The sequence below is a fragment of the Rutidosis leptorrhynchoides genome, chromosome 8 (genome assembly GCF_046630445.1).
Source record: "Rutidosis leptorrhynchoides isolate AG116_Rl617_1_P2 chromosome 8, CSIRO_AGI_Rlap_v1, whole genome shotgun sequence".
In the NCBI taxonomy this organism is placed as follows: domain Eukaryota; kingdom Viridiplantae; phylum Streptophyta; class Magnoliopsida; order Asterales; family Asteraceae; genus Rutidosis; species Rutidosis leptorrhynchoides.
The window spans coordinates 150,480,318-150,507,826 of NC_092340.1; the positions used below are offsets into that span (position 1 = coordinate 150,480,318).

Genomic DNA, 27,509 nt, shown 5'->3' on the forward strand with positions numbered 1-27,509 from the left:
GAGAGCAACTGCCTTTCCCACTTTCTTCGTAGTCGGTTAAGTTTGAACTTGAATCTACAGAAATTAATACCATAATTAATATTTTGTTTTTATAATTTTTTTTTAAAAAAAAGTTTACTATAATGGCGACTTTAAATCCTACACCGACAAACTCCTTGTTTGTTAAGCTTTTGTGTTTCTTATCAATTATCTTTGAAACAAGTAGCCATGCCGACAATGGAGAGGCATGATCCTTTTGGTTCCAATATAATTGGAGACTGTTCGAAAAATCCAACAACCAAGTCCCTGTATAATTGTCTTTCTTAGACACCACTCAAGAGTCTCAGATATTTTGACAGAATCAATGATTACCTTAACAGATAGAAAATAAGTCCCCGGCAGCGACGCCAAAAACTTTACTTCTACTTATGATATGGCCAAAATGGACGGTTTTATTTGTGCGGTGTCGTTAGGTCACAAAACGTCAGAATTAGCTACCAAAAGAGAGTAGTGGTTTTATTATTTATATTTAGCTGGGGTTCCTAGCTATAACTCACCTACTTGTCTTCCTTTTATGAGTAAGTGGTAAATATAACTCAAGTTCGTATTTTTGTATATTTGCTCGGTAACGTGGGACAAAAGTGCCTATATAGTTAACCCTAGTGACAAGAGGTGATAGGTCAAGATTAACTAATAAAACAGTAATTTAACTTGTAAAGATAAAGGTAGATAGGTATGGAGAATAGAATTCTGATGGGGAATTATCACAAGAGTTCAACTTCCTAGAATAAACACTAAACCTCAATCAACTGGGCTATGAACGTAACTGATTTGTCACTAAGAGTTTAGGCTTTGAAGATTCTGGCTAAGACGGATATCCCGACTCCCAACGCTAACCTTAGAACGTTTAAGCGACCTTATGGATAGAATCCTAGGTACATGAACAAAGTGATATATCCCTAAAGGAAGGTCTCAGCTTTTCTTAATCCTAGTTAGTCTAACTAAAGCAATATTCCACCACTTAATACTACGTTATGCCTTAACATTAGCAGGTGTGCAATCTTAGATATTCTAAGGTACTGCTAATTGGACTAGAGGTCTCTCCTTTGCGATCACTTATTCAACCCCGGATCATCTTACAACATCTCAAGAACGTTGCTTCTGACGTGAATCGTGCTTTTGAGTGAGCTAGTGTTCAATGAACTCTATGTTTCCTACTCTAATCACAACCTAAATGGGAAGCTCTTCTTTGACGAATAAATGGTTATTCGTACGTAGCTACTGTATCCCTATTGTGACGTTAAGCACACATAACTACTTACCTTGTATCCTAGGGTTGATCAGGTCCTAATACTATGTTATAACCACGTGAATAAGCGGAAAGGGTGATCCGTAAATTAAACTTCTAAACCGTCAGGGTTTCAGCATAACAATAGGATAAGTTTCAGATAAAGTACTCAACATATAATAAACATTTGTAACAGATAGATAGGCATGCAAGATGAAAGCAACTTAAGATAACAAGACAACTTCATTAAATTAAGAAAAGCGTTCACCATTTACAGACGAGATCTGAACCGTTACAAGTGCTGACATCCTCTAGACTGCTCCTATTACAATCTTTGGCATTCACCTCTGGGTACTTAATTTCCTGCTCGGAGGTGAGAAGGCATTGAAAGCTCTAGTGAGAGAAAGTGTATTGTAGTGAGAGAGTGAGGAGAGGTGTGTTGAAATTAGATGACAAAAAGCCTTTAAATAGACTTAGATTTTTCCTGCAAACGGTTGGCAGGCCATTTGGCAGGCCGTTTGCCATACCAGCCCGTTTGCAGGGGCCTTTGCCCTGGCCGTTTGGCAAGATGTTTGTGAGCCAGACAGGCCGTTTGGCTTGCCTGGTCAGCTGATTTTCCTGGATCGTAACTTGATTTCTTATCTTTCACCGTTTTAGCTCTAGAATCTTCGTTTTAGCTCCGTTTCTCTTGATTCTTCTTGCATTGTCTTCATAATTACTTTATCTACAAATTTAACTGAAAAGGCGATTATTTTTCCGACAAAGTTTTGAACCTTATGTTTTTGGGACTCAATATCGGGGGTAAAAATATGACTTTTTAGCCGATATCAGTGGTGGTTGGAACACGGTGGTGAATTGAGAAGAGGATGCTTCGTGAGGTTTAATGGGATGGTTAGTAAGCTGTGTGAATTGTTTAGATAGAGAATCAAGTTGTTAGGTGGTGTTGTGTGTGTGGGACCTAAGGTCATCAATGGTGGTGGCTGTTTGGGTGATGATGGTGTCGATCTTTGCAGCGTGTGTTGCAAAGTGTTTCGAGACCGTGTCGATTAGGGTATTGGTTGTTGTAGTATGGGTGGTGATGTGGTTGGCTAAGCTTTCGAGTTTGGTATTAGTTTGGGTGGTGATGGTAAGAAGCTTGTTCACGTTCTCAGCCATCTCGGTGATGAGTTGGTTGTTGCGAGAGAGCGATTCTTCAAAGGATAGAGCACCTTGACGGGGAGGCATGATGAAGCAATGAAAGCACCAAATGATACGGTCTCTTCAAGTCGACCGCTAACTCCCAAGAAAATAGAGAGGAGATAGATATAGCAATTTATAGGAAATGCCAAATGCAAGAACTACTCTAAGAAAGAAAATGTGCAGTAACATTTTTAACTAACCCACTACATTACAACTTAAATAATAACTGACCCACTACTTCACAATATTAACTAAATGGAAATTTAAATGTGCAGATGCATGATTTCATGTTGGATTGAAACTGGAACATGGGATGACATTTTTTTATCACGTACAATAACTCCCCACGTCCATCATCTTGGCAATTTTAACGGTGACTTCACACATAATATTTTTGACCCGTATCAATACCCTCCGGTTGAACTTCAACCTTGTCCTCAAGGTTGGAACTTGTCGTTGAAGCATCTTCTGGCATCTCGAGAAATAAGAACTGGGGGGGTTACAACGATGACCGGGGTAGAATATTTTCGGGCAACGAAAACAGAGGCCTTGGCTACGATGTGTTTGAACCTCAGTTGGGGTCAACCGGTGAAATGGGAGAGATCTGGCTTGCGTGGACAGGTTAGATGGAGATGGTAATAATGGTGTGGTGGTAAGGGTAGGAGATGTTGTAGTGACGGACCTGTTGTTGGGAGTGTAGGGAGGTTCTTGAGAGGAAGCAGTAGAATTCTCAAGGCCTACGTTTAGCTTATCTTCAATCAACTTCGCAAGTCCATAGGCTTGGTGTAGTGTAGTAACAGGATGGGTTGCTAACTCGCGTTGGATTTCAAGCTTCAACCCGGAAATAAAACAGTTAAGCAGGGCGGTGTGTGAGAGGCCGGTAACACAATTGCAAATACGCTCGAACTCGGCTTGGTAGGATGCAACGGAACCTGTTTGTGTGAGTTTGAATAAGGTGGCTTGCTGATTTTCAATTGATGATGGTCCGAAACGGAGTTCCAAAGCGCGCGTGAAATGAGGCCAATCGCCAAGAAGGTTATTGTTATGAAGATATTTATACCAACTAAGAGCTTCACCATGGAAGTGAAAGGATGCCAACGAGACCCATTGGTCGGGTGGAATGCGATAAAAATTGAAATATTGATCGGCTTGAAAAAGCCAATCGAGTGGTGCGGTACCATCAAATGATGGGAGATGAATTTTTGGCCATTTTAGGGAGTGGTCCGGAGTAGGTGGTGGTTGGAACTTGGTGTTGAATTGCAAGGAGGAGTGGTTCGATGGTGGTGATGGTTGGAACATGGTGGTGAATTGAGAGGAGGATGCTTCGTGAGGTTTAATGGGATGGTTAGTAAGCTGTGTGAATTGTTTAGATAGAGAATCAAGTTGTTGGGTGGTGTTGTGTGTGTGGGACCTAAGGTCATCATCGGTGGTGGCTGTTTGGGTGACGATGATGTCGATCTTTGCGGCGTGCGTTGCAAAGTGTTTCGAGACCGTGTCGATTAAGGTATTGGATGCTGTAGTATGGGTGGTGATGTGGTTGGCTAAGCTGTCGAGTTTGGTATTAGTTTGGGTGGTGATGGAAAAAAGCTTGTTAACGTTTTCAGCCATCTCGGTGATGAGTTGGTTGTTGCGAGAAAGCGATTCTTCAAAGGATAGAGCACCTTGACGGGGAGGCATGATGAAGCAATGAAAGCACCAAATGATATGGCCTCTTCAAGTCGACCGCTAACTCCTAAGAAAATAGAGAGGAGATAGATATAGCAATTTATAGGAAATGCCAAATGCAAGAACTACTCGAAGAAAGAAAATGTGCAGTAACATTTTTAACTAACCCACTACGTTACAACTTAAATAATAACTTACCCACTACTTCACAATATTAACTAAATGGAAATTTAAACGTGCAGATGCATGATTTCATGTTGGATTCTGGAACATGGGATGACATTTTTTTATCACGTACAATAACTCCCACGTCCATCATCTTCTTGGTGATTTAAACGACGACTTCACACATAATATTTTTGACCTGTATCATCGATCCAGAAGAATGAATTCGGAATTTTAATTCTTATTAGTTCACAATAACTTGATTATGAACACTAAACTCTCAATAAACAATAGATACAAATTATATGAACAAAATTGAGAGAACACGAATGATATATAATATGAAAGACAAAGTAATCGTGCTTGAGAGATACAAAATACAATGAACATCGTACCCCTATTTATACAAGGTTAAACCAAATCTCCAAGATTTGGTTTCCAAAACTACTTGACTAAAAGATAGGAAAAGATAAACTAAAACTTATTAATATTCTAAACAAATCAGTGTTTATCTTCTAGAGATAATATCAAATCAAAACGTGATCTTCTAAATATTTATCCAGATCTCCAGAATTCCCATAGCTTCTTTACCAAGTAATTAAACCGTTCACACAAACAGATTCTGCAACTTGCATCTCCAGACTCTAACTTCCAGACTCTAACTTCCTGCAAAACATTTTGACTCATCAGATCTTATTCCAACAATCTCCCCCTATCTGATGATGTCAAAAACTACCCTTTCTACTTCTTCAGTTTTGCAAGCTCTTTTTCGATCAACCTACATTTGCTCTTCATTGACTTAATGCTCTTCAACATAAACAACTTACCTTCCAAATGTTTCAACAATTTAACCCGAAAAGGATGATTCTGTTCATTCGTACACCTAGTTAACAGTCCAAGCAACAAGTTAATGTCAGCACCTTCAAACTGCTCTACTCTAATCAGCATCCTTTGGTTTCTAGTCGTTTTAATCATCAGAGCATCTAGATATTCAACATAACATTCATCAATGATCTGCAAATGTTCTGGAACAGAGTATCTACCAACATGTCCTCTAAATCTTCTCTCTTTCATCTCCAAATTGAACATACTACAGAAAACTTCATAGTCCTTCGAGCTAATAAAACCTTCTTCAAACACAAGATGAACTAAATTACAAACTTTCTTAAACACTTCATCAACAATTTCCTTATCTCCCTCACATCTTTGAATACAAACAGCCAACCCTCTTCAACATTCATTTGTACATCCTCACCTGTGTCAACACCATCACCTGTACCCATTTGACTTACATTTGCAACCACAACTTGAACATTTTCAACATTTTCTTGAGAAACTGCGTGATCACCATCATCTCTAACTTGATCACCATCATCTCTAACAACAATCTCATCTTCAACCATTGGAACAACTTCAGCATCAACAACTTCAGTTTCAATAACCTCAGCTTCAGTTTCAGTTCTTTCATTATCATTATTCTCCCCCTCAACCTGTAACTCCCCCTCAATATGAGCCCTTTTGGAAGACTCACCATCACCACCTGCAGCTAACCTCTTTCGTTTCTCCCCCTTTTTGACATCATCTTGAGAGAGAGCAGATAAGAATCTCCAAATTTCAGCTTGATCATCCTTAATAGACTTGATATCTGAGGCAAAACCAGCAAAACACTCTTTAATTTCTTCAACACCCTGCATCTTAGCCTCCAAACTGCTCAATCGATCACCAAAACCTGCAATATCACCAGAACCCTGTACAATCCCAACCAACCTCCTAACCTCCAACACCTCATTATTTGAAACCAAATTATTATTAAAGTTAGAATGAAGTTTATTAATTTGTGACTGCACACCCTGAAGCTTGTCATCAAACTCCTGAGCCATAGAAGTCAAAGCTTGAGAAAAGCCAACCTCTGTGACTGGTGCCTCAGCCTGCAATGTAGAACCAGTTGGGATTAATAAAGGTTGTATGTCCTCAACACTTACCTGTTGTGAAGTAGAGTGATCCTTGGACAAAGAAGTTATTGAGACTTGTACTTCATCCTGTGATCTGAATGAAGCATTGGCAGCCTGTGCAAGGATGTGTAAGGATTGGACATTTGGAGAGTGGAGTGGCAGACTGATGTCTGAGGTAGGTTTAGCCATAGATTGGTCTTGAGTTTGGTTTGATAAGTCCAGGATTGGGACTTGATTTAAGTTATCTGAGGGGGTTAATTCAGTAACTGTAATGAGGTTATCCAAGCTCACTATCCTAGTAGGTTCAGGCTGGGTTAAAGTACTCCCCTCACCAACCTCTAGCAGAGGTGGTGGAGTTGTACTTGCAGCACCTTGCCTAATAGATGTTTGATGTGCATCTATGGGTGCTGGAACAACTAGGTTTGCAGACATGTGAATATTCTCAGTATGAGCTGGTGAGCTCACAAGGTTGTTTAATGAAGAATTTTGTTCTTGAGCAGTGGGAGAAGGTGGGTTTGAATTGAGTGGGATTTCCTCATCCATCCCTTCTGCCTGCTCTGTTTGTGTAACATCATGGGGTGGAGTATACCGTTAATTCCAATGATACCAAAAAGGCTCTCGTTATTGGTTTTAGCCCCAATAAGGCTCTAGTGTGCGGTTCATCCGCGGGTTACAAGCTTGTGTATTCAAAGTTGTTCCCTGTTTCGAAACAACCACACGTCGAGTAAAATTACCGAGCCAACTAAACCCGGTGTCGGTGTAGGGCGGAAAAGATACTCGAGAATGGCAATTTGTACAATTCAATTCTTGGGTAACAACTTTGACTCTGATTGCTCAGAATCTGCAGGTTGGTCTGCACGGCCAAGATTGACCCAATGCATCATAACAGAAAGTTATCAAAAAGATTGACACAATCATTATCAAATTAATACTCCTGACAAAAATTTTTAAAAAATTACCATTAACTCCCTTTATTAATACCAAATTTGACCCTTTTATTTTAGGAAATAGAATAATAAAAAAAAAAAATTAGCCTAAAAACGAAATTAAAAAAAAACTTTATTTGACGAAAGAAGGAAACAAATTTATACACAAAAATACACTTGAGTAAACTTTCCCAGACTCTGAACAATATTACGTCACCCAGACTCTAAGAAAATAATTCAGACTCAAGAAATATCATTACTGGACAACATTTCAGCTGATGGATTTAACATTCCAAGTTGTCCAAGAAGATAAAAATGTCTTTCTTCAGGAAGTGCTTTAGTGAAAATATCTGCCAATTGATCTTTTGTGCCAATATGTTTTAACACCACTTTGCCTTTCTCAACACAATCTCTTATAAAATGATGCCTGATCTCTATATGCTTAGTCCTGGAATGAAACACTGGATTTTCAGTAATAGCAATAGCACTTTCATTATCACACATGATTGGAGTTTTGGTTAATGATAATCCAAAATCCAATAACTGATGTTGCATCCAAAGCAATTGAGCACAACAACTCCCTGCAGCTACATATTCAGCTTCTGCTGTTGAAGTAGCAACTGAATTCTGCTTTTTACTTGACCAGCTCACCAATTTGCCACCTAACAATTGACAACCACCAGATGTGCTTTTTCTGTCTAACTTACAACCTGCATAGTCTGCATCTGTATAACCAATTAGATCAAACCCTGAGTCTTTAGCATACCAAAGACCCAGGTTAGGAGTACCTTTCAGGTATCTAAAAATTCTTTTCACAGCCTTATAATGAGACTCTTTAGGATCTGACTGATAACGTGCACACATACATGTAGCAAACATTATATCAGGTCTACTAGCAGTTAAGTATAACAAAGATCCAATCATACCTCTATAGGTTGATTGACAAGTTGGTTTTCCAGATTCATCTTTATCAAGCTTTTCAGAAATACTCATTGGGGTTCTTAAAGTGGAACAATTTTTAAAACCAAACTTAGTAAGCATATCAGAAACATAATTACTTTGGTTAATAAAAATACCCTCTTGACTTTGCTTAATTTGAAGCCCAAGAAAATAGTTTAGAGTACACAAATTACTCATCCTATATTCTTTTGACATTATATCTGAAAACCATTTTCTCAAAGTTGGATTAGTAGACCCAAAAATAATGTCATCAACATAAATTTGAACCAGTAACACATCACCTTTCTCCTTTTTGATGAATAGAGTCTTGTCAATAGCTCCTCTAGAAAATTTCTTTTCTAGAAGAAATGTTGACAGAGTATCATACCAGGCTCTGGGAGCTTGTTTCAGACCATACAAAGCTTTCTTCAACCTGTAAACATGCTTTGGAAACTTCTTATTTTTGAAACCAGAAGGTTGTTTCACATACACCTCTTCTTGCAAAATACCATTCAGAAAAGCACTCTTCACATCCATTTGAAACACCACAAAGTCTTTATCTGAGGCATAAGCTAGAAACAATCTGATTGCTTCAATTCTAGCAACAGGAGCAAATGTCTCATCATAATCTATACCTTCTTCTTGTCTATACCCTTGAGCCACCAACCTTGCTTTGTTTCTAACCACAATACCATCTTTATCAACCTTGTTTCTATAAACCCACTTAGTGCCAATTGCAGTTTTACCTTCAGGTTTTGGAACCAATTCCCACACATCATTTCTTTCAAACTCTGTCAATTCTTCAGTCATAGCTTCAACCCAATCATTATCTGACAATGCTTCATCTACTTCTTTGGGTTCAATGAGTGAAAGAAAATTTGAGAAGAAACAATAATTAGCAATTGCAAAATCAGACACAGGTGTCTGAGATGAAGAACCAGTTTTAGGTAAACCAGTAGGATCTACAACATAATCTTCAAGATGCTTTGGAATAACAATATTTCTAGAAGATTTTCTAATAGGAACAACAGGATTCACAGTAGTATTGGAAGGTTGATCATCTTCATGAATAACAATTGGCTCATCTTCTTGTTGAACTTCTTCAGTAAGAGCATTATCTGCAGAATGTTTCAGTCCAGACAAATTAAATTCATCTGTCTCAGACTCTGAATCTAGAGTCTGAGTATTGTTACCAGAAATTAAATTTGACAATTCACCAAGTGCAGAATGCTCAGAACTAGAGGATTGATCCATTTCAATGGGACTTTCATCAAAGGAAACATTAATGGATTCTTCAATCTTCATCCTCCTCTTATTATACACTCTATATGCTTTAGACACAGAAGAATAACCAATAAACACACCTTCATCAGATTTTGGCCTCATCTTTTCAAGCTGATCCCTTTGATTCAAAATATAGCACTTACATCCAAATACATGAAAGTAATGAATAGTAGGCACCTTTTTATGATACAATTCATAGGGAGTTTTGCCATGTCTCTTCACAATTAATGACCTGTTTTGAGTATAACAAGCTGTATTGACAGCTTCTGCCCAGAATCTGAGTGCAACATTTGATTGACATAACATGGTTCTGGCTGCCTCAATAAGTGTTCTATTTCTTCTCTCAGCAACTCCATTCTGTTGTGGAGTTCTAACAGCTGAGAAATTTTGACCAATTCCAGATTCTTCACAAAATTCAATTAAAGTAACATTCTTGAACTCAGTGCCATGGTCACTTCTCAATTGTTTAACAAGAACACCTTTTTGAACCTGCTCTTTCTTGATTAAATTAATGATTTCTTCAGGAGCATCACTCTTTGCAGCTAAAAAGATAACCCAGGTAAACCTTGAATACTCATCAACAACAACCAAAGTGTATCTTTTCCCACCTAGACTACTAGTGTTCATTGGACCAAAAAGATCCATATGAAGCATATGAAGTGGATCACTAATAGTAGCTAGGGATTTTGAGGGAAACTTTGTTTTGGTTTGTTTACCCATAATGCAAGCAGAACAAGGTTTATCTTTCTTGAAAGGTTGCTGAGGCAAACCTCTAACAAGCTTCTTTTTGGAAAGCTCATTAATATTTTTAAAATTCAGATGAGATAGCCTTTTATGCCAAAGCCAATTAAGTTCTGGAACAGACTGAGAATACAAGCATGTTTCAATTTCAGAATCAACAGAATCCAAATCCAGCATATACACATTTTGAAATCTCCAGGCAACAAGAGTTGGTCTTCCTTTAGGATCATAAATAATTCCAGCTTTCTTTCTTATTCTGATCTCACAATCTTCATCAGCAATTTGACTCACACTTAGCAGATTATGCTTTAACCCTTCAACTAAAGCAACTTTCTTGAATGACACACTTCCAGCAATAACAGTACCATAACCAATAGTTTTTGCAACAGAATTATCACCATATCTCACAGAAGGACCCTTTTCTTCTACAAACCCTACAAGATGCTCTTTGCATCCAGTCATGTGTCTTGAGCAACCACTGTCTAAATACCACTTATTACCCTGCTACACAAGACACAAGCAAAAGAAAAATGATTAAATCTTAGGGGGAACCCACTTTGCAGTGGGTTCAGATGGAGTGTATTTAACTCTCCATACAAAAGCTTTGTTACCAATCCAGATCAACTTATCCATCACTGTTTTCAAAACACCTTTATTTTCACAAACTTTAGGTTTCCATACCTTTTTGAAATTTTCAGGAAAACAAGATGATTTTGAGAATTTTTCTTGACCCTTTAATCTTTCACTAAGCTTTGAAATTCTCCTTTTCAGTTTTTTAATAGTCTTAGCCTGTTTTGACTTTGACTTTCTTTTAGTTGACCATTTAGGATCTGGACAAGTGACACTATCAGAAGATGATTCAGTATCACTTATGCTACTTGATTCTTGGGTGTCAGATTCTAGGTCAGAACATACACTTTCACTTTTAGAGACTAAACTGTTAGAGTCTGAAGGTTTCAATAGTTCAGACTCTGATGGATTTCTACAGTCTAAAATTATAGTCTCTGAAGGTTTAACAGGTTCTAATGATTTTACAAACTCAGTTGATCTTACAAAAGCATTAGTTAAAATTTTTCTCTCACCATCAAATTTTATAAAAGTATTTGGTAAAATGTCAGGCTTAAATATAATAGGATCAACTTCCACATTATTATCTAATGTGTAGTTTTCACCAAGTATAGCTTTGACATCATTTGGTACTTGCTTAGCAATAGCATCAGAATTCTTTTTGGAAGAAACACACCAAGATTTGCAAATATTTTCATAATGGTTTGCCTTTTTAATTGATCTTCCTAATTCAGTATTTAACCGTTTAGTTTCTTCTGAATATGCCATTTTGTATGTGTCAAGTTCTACCTCACATTCTTTTAATACTTTAATTTCAGCATCTTTATCTTTGATGGTGTTCTTAAGCTCAATGATCTGTGTTCTTAACCTGTCACTGTCTTCTAAGCACCAATTGAAATCAAGCAACAAATACTGAAACATTCTCACTTTTTCATTATTAAGATAGTTTACAAAGTTTTGTACCTTATAGGCAGAACCTTTGTTACAAGTAGAGTCTTTATCCATCTTCTCAATAGCTTTCAAATCTTCCTCAAACTTGCTAGACTCACTATCCTTTTCAATTATAGCCATCAGACACTTATCCTCTTCATCATCAGATGATGAATCTTCATCTTCCCATGCTTCTGTGTACAATGCTTTCTCCTGTTCTTTATTCTTCAACTTTTCTGCTTCACCTTTCATCTTCTTGTACTTGAGTTTATACTTTCTTGCTTTGTTAACAGGTTTGTTGAAACTTGAACCTCCTTCACTCTTGGACCAGCAATCAGCAGCTATATGACCTACCTTGCCACACTTGAAACATTTAGCTTTCTTTGGATCAAAAGAACTCTTGCCTTTACCCTTCTTAAAACCAAACTTCTTCTGCTCAATCCTTTGAGTCAAAAGAGCCACTTGACTTTCCAGATCCTGAATCTCCTCATCTACATCAGAATCACTATCATCAGAGGTCTCATCACTTTCAGAATCAACCCTACTAGAGTAACTAGAGAACAATTGCTTGTTCTTCTTAGTAGTAGCTATCAATGCAGCTTCTGGATCTTTAACAACTCTCTTAGCATTGATCTTGTTCTTCAACTGTGATTCTTCAAAGTTTGACAATATGCCAAACAACTCACTTAGTTCATAAGTGTCTATCTTTTCACTGATTACCATTGATGTAATCACAGATTCAAAGTTTGAAGGTAACAGTTCAATGAACTTTTGACACAACACTTGTTGTGTTTTCTCTACACCAACACTTTCAAGATCATTAATCAGAACCTGGAATCTTGAATGAAGATCACTCAATGATTCTTTAGGCTGAGCAGCAAAATTTTCATAACACCTTATCAGATTCTTTTTCTTCTGAGTCTTAACAACTGTGACACCTTCATAGTCATTAAGCAAGAGATCCCACATAGCTTTTGCAGTTTTAGCATGACTGATCTTCCTGAGAATTGGAACAGTAACACCATTACCTATAATACTTCTTATCTTGCTATCAAGCTTGAACTTTATGGCTTCTGCTTCTGTCCACTTATCTCTTGGTTTTTCACGAAGATAAGCAGGTTGAGCAGCAGCAGTACTTGTAGCAGGAACAGCTTCAACCATTGTACCAGGTATAATAGGTCCTACTGTAAGAACTTGTTCAGCATCTTCATGAATCGAACCAAGAAACCATAGAACTTTTAGCTTCCAAGTTGCAAAGTCTGTGCCATCGAAAATTGGCACACCTTTTCCAGCCATAACTGGAGTTGGGATGGAACTGGTAGACATCTTAAATCAAAGTATGGATCGTTTTAAGATTACCAAGTTGGATTTACACCAAACCCGCTCTGATACCAGTTATTAGTTCACAATAACTTGATTATGAACACTAAACTCTCAATAAACAATAGATACAAATTATATGAACAAAATTGAGAGAACACGAATGATATATAATATGAAAGACAAAGTAATCGTGCTTGAGAGATACAAAATACAATGAACATCGTACCCCTATTTATACAAGGTTAAACCAAATCTCCAAGATTTGGTTTCCAAAACTACTTGACTAAAAGATAGGAAAAGATAAACTAAAACTTATTAATATTCTAAACAAATCAGTGTTTATCTTCTAGAGATAATATCAAATCAAAACGTGATCTTCTAAATATTTATCCAGATCTCCAGAATTCCCATAGCTTCTTTACCAAGTAATTAAACCGTTCACACAAACAGATTCTGCAACTTGCATCTCCAGACTCTAACTTCCAGACTCTAACTTCCTACAAAACATTTTGACTCATCAGATCTTATTCCAACAATTCTTGTTATAAATTATAGAAGCATATTTGATGAACAGTTGAAAAAGTCAACAAAAGACAACTGTGAAGGTCCACAAGTATGTCTAGAGTCTAGATGATAATAGATCAAATTAGGGAATACATTTGCTTAAGAATGATCTAGTGAAGTGCAGTGATCTGATATTTAATCTTAGCAGGGGTGTCAAACGGGAGGGTCGGAATGGTTGGGTAACATCCGAGAACGGGTAAACTTATTGTTGTACACCTATATCTGGCAATTGAGACACATACACTCAGATTCGGGTTAAATGGGTCAATCTTTCGAGTCAAATGGGTCTTGAGAAAAATTAAGCTTAGCAATGTAAATCAAAACTTAAAAGTATACAAATGAGTTTCTATCCAACCTATTGAGTCTTAAAAAAAAAAAATAATAAATAAAAAAAATTTAATGGGTACCAATATTCGAAGATCAATAAATAGAAATAAGTCTAATGAGTTTGTGAATGAGTCATATGATTCGCCTAAAATGTTTCCTCCCTCAAAAATTTATGAAAGCATTGATGTTATATCATTTTCTCGATAATATCCTGAAGGGAGTGTGAGATAAAAGGGAATGATTAGTTAAGAAAAGGTGGTGACGAAACAATAATATATTTATGGCAGTTCCAGGAAGTTGTTTTCTCGTTACTGGCTCCCCTGTAAGTTTAATTCAATTATTGTTATCTTTCAATTTCAATTGAATCAAATAAAAGCTATTTAATTAATTAATCTATATAATATAATCATCATTTAGGGCGTGGGAAAAACCACTTTAATTGCTAGGGTTTTGGAGAGACTCACAACTTCATATCCCAATCTAAACATCCAGGGTTTCTTCACTCGTAAACACTTTACCTCTTTTAATTATTTGTTTTATTTTATAATTTAATCATACATACTACTCCTACTTATATTAGCTAGATTATATGTTTGAGAAGCTTAGTTGTCTGTAATTACTAGTGATTAGATCAATATTGTATAATCTGAGATGACATTTGGAATATATACAGGTGAGATCAGACATGGAAGTGAAAGGGTAGGGTTTGAGGTTGTTACGTTAGACGGTCGTACCGCGCCGTTAGCTTCTATTATAACGACCCTCATTTTTCCATTCTATATTTTTCCAATATTAAAAGCCTAAACAATATAATTAAAACTTAATGATTAAACTTTAATCAACAATTGTTAAGTGTTAAGAGTTAGAAAACATATTAATTAACTTTGTACAAAAATTGACAAGTTAATAAAAGATGAAAATAATAAACTGTTAGTCGACACTCACTGCTAATTAAAATTTATGCATTTATGTAATATTATAACTAATAACCTATAAGTAATAAATAAAAAGTGACATTTATATAAATAATAAAACAATTGGGAACTAAATATATACAAGTCATGAATTAGTAAAAAGAAAATAATACTTATCATGTAGTAAATGTAAAAATAATAATAATAATAATAATAGTAATAATAATGAGACTAAAAAAAAATCTTACATCCTTATGTTGACTAAAAATAAAGTGTAAACTAATACATCCTTATGTTGACTAATTATAAACTAGTACCACCTATTGTTGACTAAAAATTATAAAACAAAATAAAATCATTAATTAGAACATCCTTGTGTTGACTAACACTCTAATACTTGCACTATATAAACACCTAGTTTCTCATTCACAAATCACACCAAAATCCTCTCTCAAAAACAATCTCTCCCTCTCCCTCTCTTGTGGTATTCGGATCTTCAAGCTTGTTCTTCGTGTTCTTCAAGAATCTTCAAGGAGTTCTTCAAGATTTTCAAGGCTTTGATCTTCCATCTTCATCGTGTTCATCTTTTCTTTATTAATTATCTTGAATCTTCAAAGGTATAACATAAACCCTAAACTATTTACATAAACTTTGATCTTTGATAATTCATATTCATATTATAAACTTGTTATTCATAAGTATATACATACACACACCTAGATTTATATATACATATATACATGTAAAAAAAAATATTTTTATATATATATATACACATATATACGAATTATATATACATATACATATTAAAACCTTAAACCCTAATTACACCTAAACTATAATTCTTAAACCCTAATTAATTAAACTCTAAACATTTATGAAACCCTAGGACATTAATTACTAAACCCTAGTTATTAATTACTACTTTAATTAACTAACCCTAATTAATGAAACCCTAATACTACTTATACTAGTACTTAACATGTATACACTATTACTATTACTAGCACCTATAACCTACTAATTATATTGTAGCACAAAAACATTTTGGGATATGTATTAGAGATGTATAGATCTTCGAACTTTCTTGACGAATGGTTTCTACGAGATTCTAGGCAGAGGGTTTGGATTTCCGATTTAAAGGGTCCTATGGCTCAAGCCCCTAGATCTAAATTAGCCATTCGAAGGGAAAGGGGTGATTGGAAGCTTATCTAATACGGCAAGTATCCTAAAATGGAAACACTCATAAAAGTAGAAACTCTCTAGTCATAGAAACTTAGTAAAATAAGAAACTTTCTAAAAATAGAAACTTTATAAAAATAGTAACTTACTAGGAATAGAAACTTAGTAAAACAAACTATACTTAAACACATACTTAAACTTAAACATGGGCAAAACACTTAACTACTCTTAAATGTCAATAGGTTGACTTTCCTGCTCACTCGTTCAACTCTCTATTCCGAGGAATAACTCTCTCTACTTACTAAGGTGAATTCATAGCCCCACTCTTTATTGCTAGCAAACTTATTTAACTTATTTGGGGTGAGACACATGCTGCTTTTACTATTTACAATTTAGACACAAGTACCAACTGCTAAAACTATGCTATACCCGGCTACGTCCGACTAAGTCCCTACAGTGATATTTTTAAGTGCTGCGGCATGCTTATTTATTGGGGGTAGGCCTATCGGGAGTAACGTCCCCGATACATTTGACTCAGTCTTTGTATTACTTGATAATGAAATTTAAACCGACAAGGACAGACACAACTTGTCATGGGGCAAACTTGAACGTTTAGTCTAAATATCACGCACTGGCATAACTTTTGGATCTGCGAGATCTACTTTTTGATCCTGCGGGAGATCAACTTTACAACTAAATCTTGTGGTCTAAAAACAACGATAACTACTTTTGTTAAACCTATGAACTTCACTCAACCTTTTTGGTTGACACTTTAGCATGTTTTGTCTCAGGTGCTGTTTGATTCAAGCTTTCTTATCTACTACTTATGTGATGCTACTTGGACTTAGGATCAAGAGATATCGCATTTATTACTTCTGCATATGAACAATTACTTTATCGTTATTTCCATTATTGTAACGACATTTCATTTTCCGCTGCGCACTCAATAAAGTTAAATTTTCTCATTTATTATTGTTCTCGTATTATAATATGTTGGTTTATTTGATATTAGTAACGTTTCTTCCAGACCCTATTGGGAGGACGTTACAGATTGGTATCAGAGCATAACCAGGCTGTTATAGAGAACCAGGATTGCATTTTTATGTGTGCCTTACTTGCTAGCTAGGGTGCCTTAGCAATCTAGGAAACTATAACCTTTCCTGCCTTACACTTAAAGCACTTAGGATTGCCTTATAATCTTAACAATCATGCTTTACCAAACTTGACTTAAAGATTCTAATCAAAGTCTCTTTCCTAATGTAGGACTACAACTTTTCTTGACCATAGTGCCTTTAATTGTTGCCTTTAACTGTTAAATGCTACACTATACTTTAGAAACTTTACTTATCTTAGAATGCCGAGCTAATCTAAGTACCCTGCTCACTTTCCTGAGTACTATCCAATTACACCACCACATCTAAATTCGACACAATGATTTCAGAAATTCTTGACATTCATAAGTCATCTATCATGGTTATGTGTATTACATATGTATTACATGAAATATTATCCATGATTTTGAAACTCTTATAATTGTTACTACTCACACACAAACGTATATAACTCCCTGTTATATCACGTACCTATATGCCTTATGCCTTTATGCATCGGTTTGTGAATAGAAAAATGTCATTGGTTTATCACAGTATACGAATTGAAAGTCTTTAATCAAAAGATTATTAGATTACATACTTATCACTTTATGATCTCGACACGTCATACTGCCATTATTAAAGTATAGACACATCATATCTTATCTATCCCAATAGATTTTGTCTAACACTTTTCCTAAATTCCCTCCGTAAATTACGGAAATCTTTTTGCTATATACACGTATTCGAGGAGACGAATATATCATCCAGTATTCAACACTAATCTCATATCAAAAACCCTAATTCCAAACACATAATATGGATTCCTCGAACTCTTCGAGCTCCAATGGCAGCGTAACTGGAATGAACCAACCAATCAGCCATCATCTATTTTGGATGAATTGGGGATGGGTTCGTAGTAAACTTAATCAATGGAGACAAGAAGAAGGTGATCCCTTCCACCAACCGAATTCACCTCTTGGTGAAGAACCTGAAGCACTTACTGGCGAACCCGTTCGGAACACTATTTTCACCCTCATTTCCAGGATATCCAGTCACGAATATATAATATCTAAAATTTTAGATCTTATTCATCCACTTGTCCGAACCGCCAATCATCCCGGAATAATAGAAGAAGTCAACGAGCTTCGCGCTCGAGTAGTGGCTCTAGAGAATATGGTGCGAAACCTACGAACACCAACAGCAGCACCAGCAGCATAACCAGTACCACCAGTACCATTCGCATCACCACCAACATCACCACCAACATCACCAGCTTCACCAACGACAACATTCGCATTCCACGCCTCAACATCACACTCAGTACCTCAAACATCAACATCATACGCCCCATAAATACCAAGGAATATTATTAATAATGAGTTAAGATGTATTGACTCATTCTTCCTGAAGAATTACATATGTATACTTTATATATATGGATTGAAACAATAATAAATCTTTTCGTACTAAGCTATTACGTGTGAATCTTAACTAGTATGTACTACATGGTTAATTCATATCACAATATGCTATGATGTACATCTTTTGTTAATAACTTAACAATCATTAATCATTGCTTCAATACAATAAACTCCATTTCGTAATAAACCAAGTGTATTACTCAAATACATGATTGATTGTATACTTTAATTTTCGATGTACTCGAAACTTTCTAGAAAATATCATTAGTGCCTTATGAATTTCACAAGAATTCCAAGAGCACCAACATCATATACCGAAGTATATCAATAACAATGAACGATGAAGTATTAATTCATAACTTCATTAGCGAAATATTTCACGACAATTATGAAATCTCTAAGGTTTTGGAGATTATTTATTCTCGTTTCAACAGCAAATCAAATGAGTTTAATACTATATTAGCTCATTAAAACCATGATTACATCTGAAGAATACATATATGAACGTATATCTTCTCTTTTGTACAAACTGTTAATTGTAAAAAATATTTTAACGGGTAGGTAAAACCCGAGAGATATTCATATCTCATATAAATATGTTACATTGTACATTCTTCCATTCTGATTCAGTAGTTGTTAACTATACTACTTACATTCACATGATATATGTATATGTTCACCAAATAAAAACCATTTTCATACAAATTCAGTTACATACTCTGATTTTGACATATCAGAACTTAAGTAAAGCTTTAGCAAGTGTTATCTTCCTAAAGATCACTACATTCATGAATTATATTCATTCGTATTCTATGATGAATTATCAAATCAAACCACCGAACTTACCATTCCTTACTTTTGAAAATCACAACATTTCTTCGTCAACCGTTAGATCCATTGATGGATGCATCTTACGCTTAAACACTTCAAATTTAAAATTCTTGAAAACATCCTTTGAATCTTGACGATCGCAATCAGCGTTTAATCATCTAAAAATGAAATTTCTTGAAACCATTTCGGATTGATAACCGATGATTCAAATATGGCTGCATTAAATGCAGAGGAAACAGAAAAATTGTAGATGGTCTTAAGGGCCAACAGTTTGATAATAAAGAATGGTACGTTGGAAAAGCTCAAAAGAAAATTTAGAACTGAAAAACGAATTGAGCTAACCATGGAGGAGACCAAGGACAAACACAAGGGCCAAACCCTATATTTAAAGAATCCAGGTAATTTTGGATCCGGTGAAATCTTTAGAGAATATCTTGCTCCGAAGTCATGTTAAAAGCTTGCGGAAAATTTTTCTTCATCAACTTTCGAACTTAGAAATTCCAAAATATCATCATAAATATCCTCTATATTTCGAAAGATATCTTCATAACGATTCATGTCCGCAATTAAGTATCTCTTTGCGATATCTTTATAAAGGAAACTGTTTTAGTTTCTATATTCTGTAAAATTCGAGTTTAAATTATAAATGCTTTGAAGAAGTGTTGGGAATTGAAGCATGAGTTAGTATAATATAATGACGTCAAGCCAACGTGATTATATTACAGTAAGTCATGCTAAGTTTTTAATGGAAGATGATGATTCATAGATTTTATAATCATCATTTTCCATGTTACACGACTCTTACATTCTATTTAACCTCTAAACATATCAAGAAAATATTTTTCTTGATGATTCGGTCTTTTTCGAATATTCTGGTAATATGACAAATCAAATCGTTCTATTACCTTTCCTTTCTACTTTATATATTATGATCATTCGAAACTTCATACCTATGAATTCTGGACCATTACTCGCTTGACTTGAAGTCGGGAAGAAGAAACAAAAGCATAAAGCTCCGACATATAAGGAAAAATATAAAGCCCGATAACGACTTCGAAATTACAAACCGTGTATATCAATGCGTATAGCAATATAAAGGCACGGGATAATTAAAAACACTATAACCCCAAGAGCATAGTAGAAGTAAACAGATTCCTCTGGCGGTAAAAGAAAAAGAAGAATGACTGCATAGATGGTCAATATAATAACCAGGATCAGAACTGGATTAAGCATTTTCTTAATCTTTTGGAAGTTTGAATTGAGAAAGAAAGTATAGAAGTGGTGAAGATAATGAAACGAAAGAAGCTAATTTATAGCAAAATTCCAAACACATCAATCGAGGCAAATCACCGCATTTAATCAAACAAATCTCAAAATTTCGTAAATACCGGAGAATCAAATCTTATAGATTACGAAGATTTCCTTTAATTCCTTGAATTCCGGAAATCAATCGTGACTACATCAAAAGTTAAGGCGAACATTTAATTTTCTCATTTCACTCTTTTATGATAGCTTCATTTATACTCTTCCTATAAACGAATCGTTTTATCCATATTATTCAATAGTGATAAAACTTTATTTTTCAACTTATATTCATCATTAAAATATTCTTGTTGTAAACAATGAAGATCTCTATCAAATTTCATGACTGTGATTTTCACGAACTCCTCTTTGTTTGTCTGCCCTAATATTGTGGCATAAGTTGCTCAAGGTTTTAAATGAGCTCAATACTATTCATAACACATTTCATGTATCCAATTTACTGAAATGACTTGTATAACATCATCATTTTGAATGATCTTCGCATTAATGATAAAATGCACTTCGTTGAATAACCTATAGAAATCATGGAAGGAGAGGTCAAACAAACGCGTAAAAGCAATATACCTATCGTTAAAGTCCGTTGGAATTCGCGTAGAGGCCCCGAATATACCTGGGAACGCAAAGACCATATGAAACGGAAATATCCCCATCTCTTCTCAACTGCTGATGCAAACGAGGAAACTACCTAAAAACTTCGGGACGAAGTTTTCAATAACGGGGAGGTACTATAACGACCCTCATTTTTCCATTCTATATTTTTCCAATATTAAAAGCCTAAACAATATAATTAAAACTTAATGATTAAACTTTAATCAACAATTGTTAAGTGTTAAGAGTTAGAAAACATATTAATTAACTTTGTACAAAAATTGACAAGTTAATAAAAGATGAAAATAATAAACTGTTAGTCGACACTCACTGCTAATTAAAATTTATGCATTTATGTAATATTATAACTAATAGCCTATAAGTAATAAATAAAAAGTGACATTTATATAAATAATAAAACAATTGGGAACTAAATATATACAAGTCATGAATTAGTAAAAAGAAAATAATACTTATCTTGTAGTAAATGTAAAAATAATAATAATAATAATAATAGTAATAATAATGAGACTAAAAAAAAATCTTACATCCTTATGTTGACTAAAAATAAAGTGTAAACTAATACATCCTTATGTTGACTAATTATAAACTAGTACCACCTATTGTTGACTAAAAATTATAAAACAAAATAAAATCATTAATTAGAACATCCTTGTGTTGACTAACACTCTAATACTTGCACTATATAAACACCTAGTTTCTCATTCACAAATCACACCAAAATCCTCTCTCAAAAACAATCTCTCCCTCTCCCTCTCTTGTGGTATTCGGATCTTCAAGCTTGTTCTTCGTGTTCTTCAAGAATCTTCAAGGAGTTCTTCAAGATTTTCAAGGCTTTGATCTTCCATCTTCATCGTGTTCATCTTTTCTTTATTAATTATCTTGAATCTTCAAAGGTATAACATAAACCCTAAACTATTTACATAAACTTTGATCTTTGATAATTCATATTCATATTATAAACTTGTTATTCATAAGTATATACATACACACACCTAGATTTATATATACATATATACATGTAAAAAAAAATATTTTTATATATATATATACATATATATACGAATTATATATACATATACATATTAAAACCTTAAACCCTAATTACACCTAAACTATAATTCTTAAACCCTAATTAATTAAACTCTAAACATTTATGAAACCCTAGGACATTAATTACTAAACCCTAGTTATTAATTACTACTTTAATTAACTAACCCTAATTAATGAAACCCTAATACTACTTATACTAGTACTTAACATGTATACACTATTACTATTACTAGCACCTATAACCTACTAATTATATTGTAGCACAAAAACATTTTGGGATATGTATTAGAGATGTATAGATCTTCGAACTTTCTTGACGAATGGTTTCTACGAGATTCTAGGCAGAGGGTTTGGATTTCCGATTTAAAGGGTCCTATGGCTCAAGCCCCTAGATCTAAATTAGCCATTCGAAGGGAAAGGGGTGATTGGAAGCTTATCTAATACGGCAAGTATCCTAAAATGGAAACACTCATAAAAGTAGAAACTCTCTAGTCATAGAAACTTAGTAAAATAAGAAACTTTCTAAAAATAGAAACTTTATAAAAATAGTAACTTACTAGGAATAGAAACTTAGTAAAACAAACTATACTTAAACACATACTTAAACTTAAACATGGGCAAAACACTTAACTACTCTTAAATGTCAATAGGTTGACTTTCCTGCTCACTCGTTCAACTCTCTATTCCGAGGAATAACTCTCTCTACTTACTAAGGTGAATTCATAGCCCCACTCTTTATTGCTAGCAAACTTATTTAACTTATTTGGGGTGAGACACATGCTGCTTTTACTATTTACAATTTAGACACAAGTACCAACTGCTAAAACTATGCTATACCCGGCTACGTCCGACTAAGTCCCTACAGTGATATTTTTAAGTGCTGCGGCATGCTTATTTATTGGGGGTAGGCCTATCGGGAGTAACGTCCCCGATACATTTGACTCAGTCTTTGTATTACTTGATAATGAAATTTAAACCGACAAGGACAGACACAACTTGTCATGGGGCAAACTTGAACGTTTAGTCTAAATATCACGCACTGGCATAACTTTTGGATCTGCGAGATCTACTTTTTGATCCTGCGGGAGATCAACTTTACAACTAAATCTTGTGGTCTAAAAACAACGATAACTACTTTTGTTAAACCTATGAACTTCACTCAACCTTTTTGGTTGACACTTTAGCATGTTTTGTCTCAGGTGCTGTTTGATTCAAGCTTTCTTATCTACTACTTATGTGATGCTACTTGGACTTAGGATCAAGAGATATCGCATTTATTACTTCTGCATATGAACAATTACTTTATCGTTATTTCCATTATTGTAACGACATTTCATTTTCCGCTGCGCACTCAATAAAGTTAAATTTTCTCATTTATTATTGTTCTCGTATTATAATATGTTGGTTTATTTGATATTAGTAACGTTTCTTCCAGACCCTATTGGGAGGACGTTACATCTATGATTAACAATTGTTCTAGGCAAGTTTTTGTATTTCTCATACTTTCGATCGAATGGATCATGATAAAATAAATATATCCATGACCATCAGTAATTTGTTGTTTGTGAGCATCTAAAGAATAGTTAAGGGAATCGTTTAGCTTGAAATGTATAATATATAAAGAATGTAGGTATGAAAGTATTTGTTAGCGTTCTTGTTTATGAATTGGTTTGTGGATATCAGTGCAGAGTCCATTAGATGGCCTACTGTAGGGAGATACCGAGTTGATGTATCATCATTTGAATCTTTGGCTTTGCCCGAATTACAGGTTGGTCGATAATTTTCACCTTTTTTTTTTTTTTTTTGATAATCTGTTCAATTTTTCTGGGAGTACATGTGGACCCTAAATCCTAATTGTGATATTAAAGAAGGCAGGGGAACATATGCTTAGTTATAATATAAATGTTGGATGTTAAATGTAAGATGTTTGACATTAAAATTCAAAGCATTAATTTTCTTTTGGAAACATGAGATTCATTCTATTCCTTTGATATCCAGGTCAAAGAAGACACAGATCTATTTGTGATTGATGAAGTTGGTAAGATGGAGTTGTTCAGTCCGTCGTTTTTCCCTGCAGTATTGCGAGTATTGGAGTCTAACAAACCAATTCTAGCTACTGTTCCGGTTCCAAAAGCTGGTCGAGATATACCTGCAGGTATGCCAGATTCACATACTCCTTTGTACTTCATTGTGTTAAACTTCATGACCCTTGCAGTTTTTTTACTACTAAAAGTCAAACATGGAGAAATAATATCTGAATGTTTGCATTTATGTAGTTGCGAGGTTGAAGAATGATCCTAGAGCGACTCTTTTTACTCTTACAACAAGCAATAGGGATGCCATTAAAGATCAAATATATTGCAAATTGACTGAAAATCTGGTTTAAACCCCGTGTAAAGACGAAATAAAATGTACTAGCCTTCTTGAATCAATTATAGAAACCACCCACATCTTGCTTCTTTTCTTATGTATTAATGTATGTCATAACATCTGCAGTTCAGTATGCTTATAAGTCTGTTTTTTGTTCTTTCTTTTTGGTATCCTTTTTGGATGAGGTTGATAAGTATCTCAACTTTTTAATCAAGTTGATTACACTTGAGTTTGGCAAGTGAAACTTATAATTAATAATTAATTATAGTTTTCGCAAGAGAAAAGCTAAAAATAAAATTGAAAAGAAAAGGTAACTAGTATATATAAAGATATGTAAACTGGTGTTTGATATCTGAAATAAATATATCAATTACACAATGTACAGACAATGAGTTGATACAATCAAAACATAAAATAGTATATATAGAAATGTCATATCTATACACACTTCCGCCACCAATATGATTCAACCAAAGCCTATATACAGGCTTAACTGAAAAACAAAACTGTGTAGAAGAAGACAATATAAAAACTCGATCATAATTATCATGAGGTCCGACGATCATTCGAAGCAGTTTGCAACATCTGTTTTGCCATCGAAGAAAATGTTTGTGCATTATCTTGCATTTCTGCTGTTTTTAAGTTGATTCCCTGACCAATTAACATTTTTTTAGATTAGGTTAATGTATGAGCGTCAAATAAACCATTTATTTGGTCATAGAAAAAGAATTAATCACACTAAACTAGTAAGACTTTCTGTATATAACTGGAAACATTTTGTGCTAAGAAAAAGTTTGAATTATGAAATAAGTTTGGTGGCACCTTTAGTTTTTGTATGTTATCACTCAGCTTGTTTTGCGCCATATTAGCAGCACTTGTATCCTGCAATGTCACCAAAAAACATATGGATATATATGCTGCTACATGCAAGTCCTCCAATTTACAAGCCAGCTTACAACTTTACAAGTCAGACATTACGAAATAACTTAATTGAAAAAATGGAATATACTTATTGGCATCATGGATACTTACGCTCGTCAAGGTAAATCCATATTTTTTCTTGATTTGATCTACCGAACCAGTCTTCTCATCTCGTGAATCTTCCTTCACTTGCACTTGCACTTTCTCCTTTTTGTTATTCATGTCTTTCAGTTTACCTTCAAATATGAAACTTCATTTTCAACACCATATATTCGGTGAAAATTATTGATACAAATGGATGATGTTCAAGGTAAGTTGAACTAACCTTTAAATGCATTAAATTTATTAGTAAGCTTCTGTTTGTTAAGCCCTGCCATTAGAGTTTTTCCTTTTGGTTTATCTTCTGGACCATCAATGTCAATGTCATCTAAAAAAAGAAAATTGGTGAACATGTAAAATGTCATTTTTTTTGTTCCATTTGAAATTAAAGCACAAAACCACAAGTCTAATAGAAGTAGGATCAAGGTTGGGAAACTTTGAAACGGCTTGGTCGAGTCGTTGACTAACGGTGACTTTTACTCTAAATATATGTTTAACATATATATACAACACATAAAAATATCAACCGTAAATATGTAAAACATATGTATAGGGTTTTTGAGTATTAAGAATAGTAAAATTTTGACCTAACTTTGTAGGATCGTTTTTAGGTCCAACAACATGTATAAGATATAAGCTCATGAATCCCTTATGTTTCGATGTGGGACACCAATCACCAAATTATCTCCAACAAACTCTGCCCAACCTTGGCGTTGACCAATTTAAGACCTGACTAAGACAGATTCAGATTGACTTCGGCCTAAATTTTAGCGTTGACCGACTAAATAGACGTTTTAGGGCGAAAAGGGACGTGCTAGTCACCAAACTGACTAGTCAACCAAGACTGCCGCCGTTTAAAATACTGAGTAGGATAAATACGTTACAAAAGTCAGAGGTCAAACCTATATCCATATCAACTTCATCTTCATCTGGAACAAGTTTTTCTCTGGTTTCACTCTCCAAAGGAAAGTTAGCCACTGAAAATAATGTAGATAGTTCTTCAAAGCTTTCTATTGCAGACTCCGGTTCTATTTCAGGCTCATGCTTTGGTTTGCTTCCTTTTTTCATAGAGCTAAACAGTCCCTGTTGCATACAGTACGTACAAACATCGGTAATTTAATATTATATCAATCAGATCCCAGTAGAGCTTAAGAATTATTAGATTAAGAACCTTTTTCTTTTCTTTATGGATGATATGATCAGACTGAATCCCTACTGGAACTATCAGATTCTTATTAAAAACTTGTGTGGCCGAATCTAAATGCCTACAAAGATATAAACACTGTCACTAAAGAACAAGAAATGTATATTGTTTAAACTAACAATTAATGCAATACCTGAAGATATCCCTTTGGAGTAAAACAGAAACTATGGACACTTCCTGATCACCTCTCACCTGTACCGTGGAAGTTTTGAAATTCATTAAAAGTCGCAAACTTTATGGTAAATTATCGATTTACAGACTCAAATAATGTATTACCATGATGATATCACCATTTTGTGAAGCACAAATTGAGTTATCAGGTAAGGAATTCGGTTTTGAAGTTGAAAGCGCAAGGCCTCTTATTGATGTTGCTTTCAAAAGAGATAGATCAGGCAGAGATCTGAAATTTCAGTCAAATTGTGTTAATATTAATTTGAATTAATATATTAAATTAAAAATATAATGTGTAATTATAATAACTAAAATATATCTTTATGTGAAAAAATCACCTAATTTCAATCTTCCCATTAGTAAAAACAAGCACAAGACCAGTATCAGAACAACATGTTGAAGCCCAACAACAAACTGAGGAATTAAACTTCTTTTTGTAGCAAACCTTCTTCACACCCTGAAATAAAAGTAAAATTGTGACCATGAGT

General features: G+C 34.6%; 2 protein-coding genes across 2 annotated transcripts; one reads left to right on the forward strand and one right to left on the reverse strand.

The window, feature by feature from the left end:
- Nucleotides 1-14,014: 14,014 nt before the first annotated feature.
- Nucleotides 14,015-24,768, forward strand: LOC139862919 (uncharacterized). The gene is made up of 7 exons (XM_071851545.1): nucleotides 14,015-14,151; nucleotides 14,247-14,334; nucleotides 14,503-14,576; nucleotides 23,714-23,736; nucleotides 23,940-24,024; nucleotides 24,255-24,411; nucleotides 24,533-24,768. The coding sequence occupies exons 1-7, from the start codon at nucleotides 14,110-14,112 to the stop codon at nucleotides 24,640-24,642; spliced, it is 579 nt and encodes a 192-aa protein (XP_071707646.1). The 5' UTR covers nucleotides 14,015-14,109; the 3' UTR covers nucleotides 24,643-24,768.
- Nucleotides 24,769-24,965: 197 nt separating this feature from the next.
- Nucleotides 24,966-27,477, reverse strand: LOC139864956 (uncharacterized). The gene is made up of 9 exons (XM_071853511.1): nucleotides 27,360-27,477; nucleotides 27,127-27,250; nucleotides 26,984-27,042; nucleotides 26,818-26,911; nucleotides 26,549-26,729; nucleotides 25,873-25,974; nucleotides 25,659-25,783; nucleotides 25,449-25,508; nucleotides 24,966-25,277 (listed from the first exon to the last, which is right to left on the reverse strand). The coding sequence occupies exons 2-9, from the start codon at nucleotides 27,127-27,129 to the stop codon at nucleotides 25,173-25,175; spliced, it is 729 nt and encodes a 242-aa protein (XP_071709612.1). The 5' UTR covers nucleotides 27,130-27,250; nucleotides 27,360-27,477; the 3' UTR covers nucleotides 24,966-25,172.
- Nucleotides 27,478-27,509: the final 32 nt, after the last annotated feature.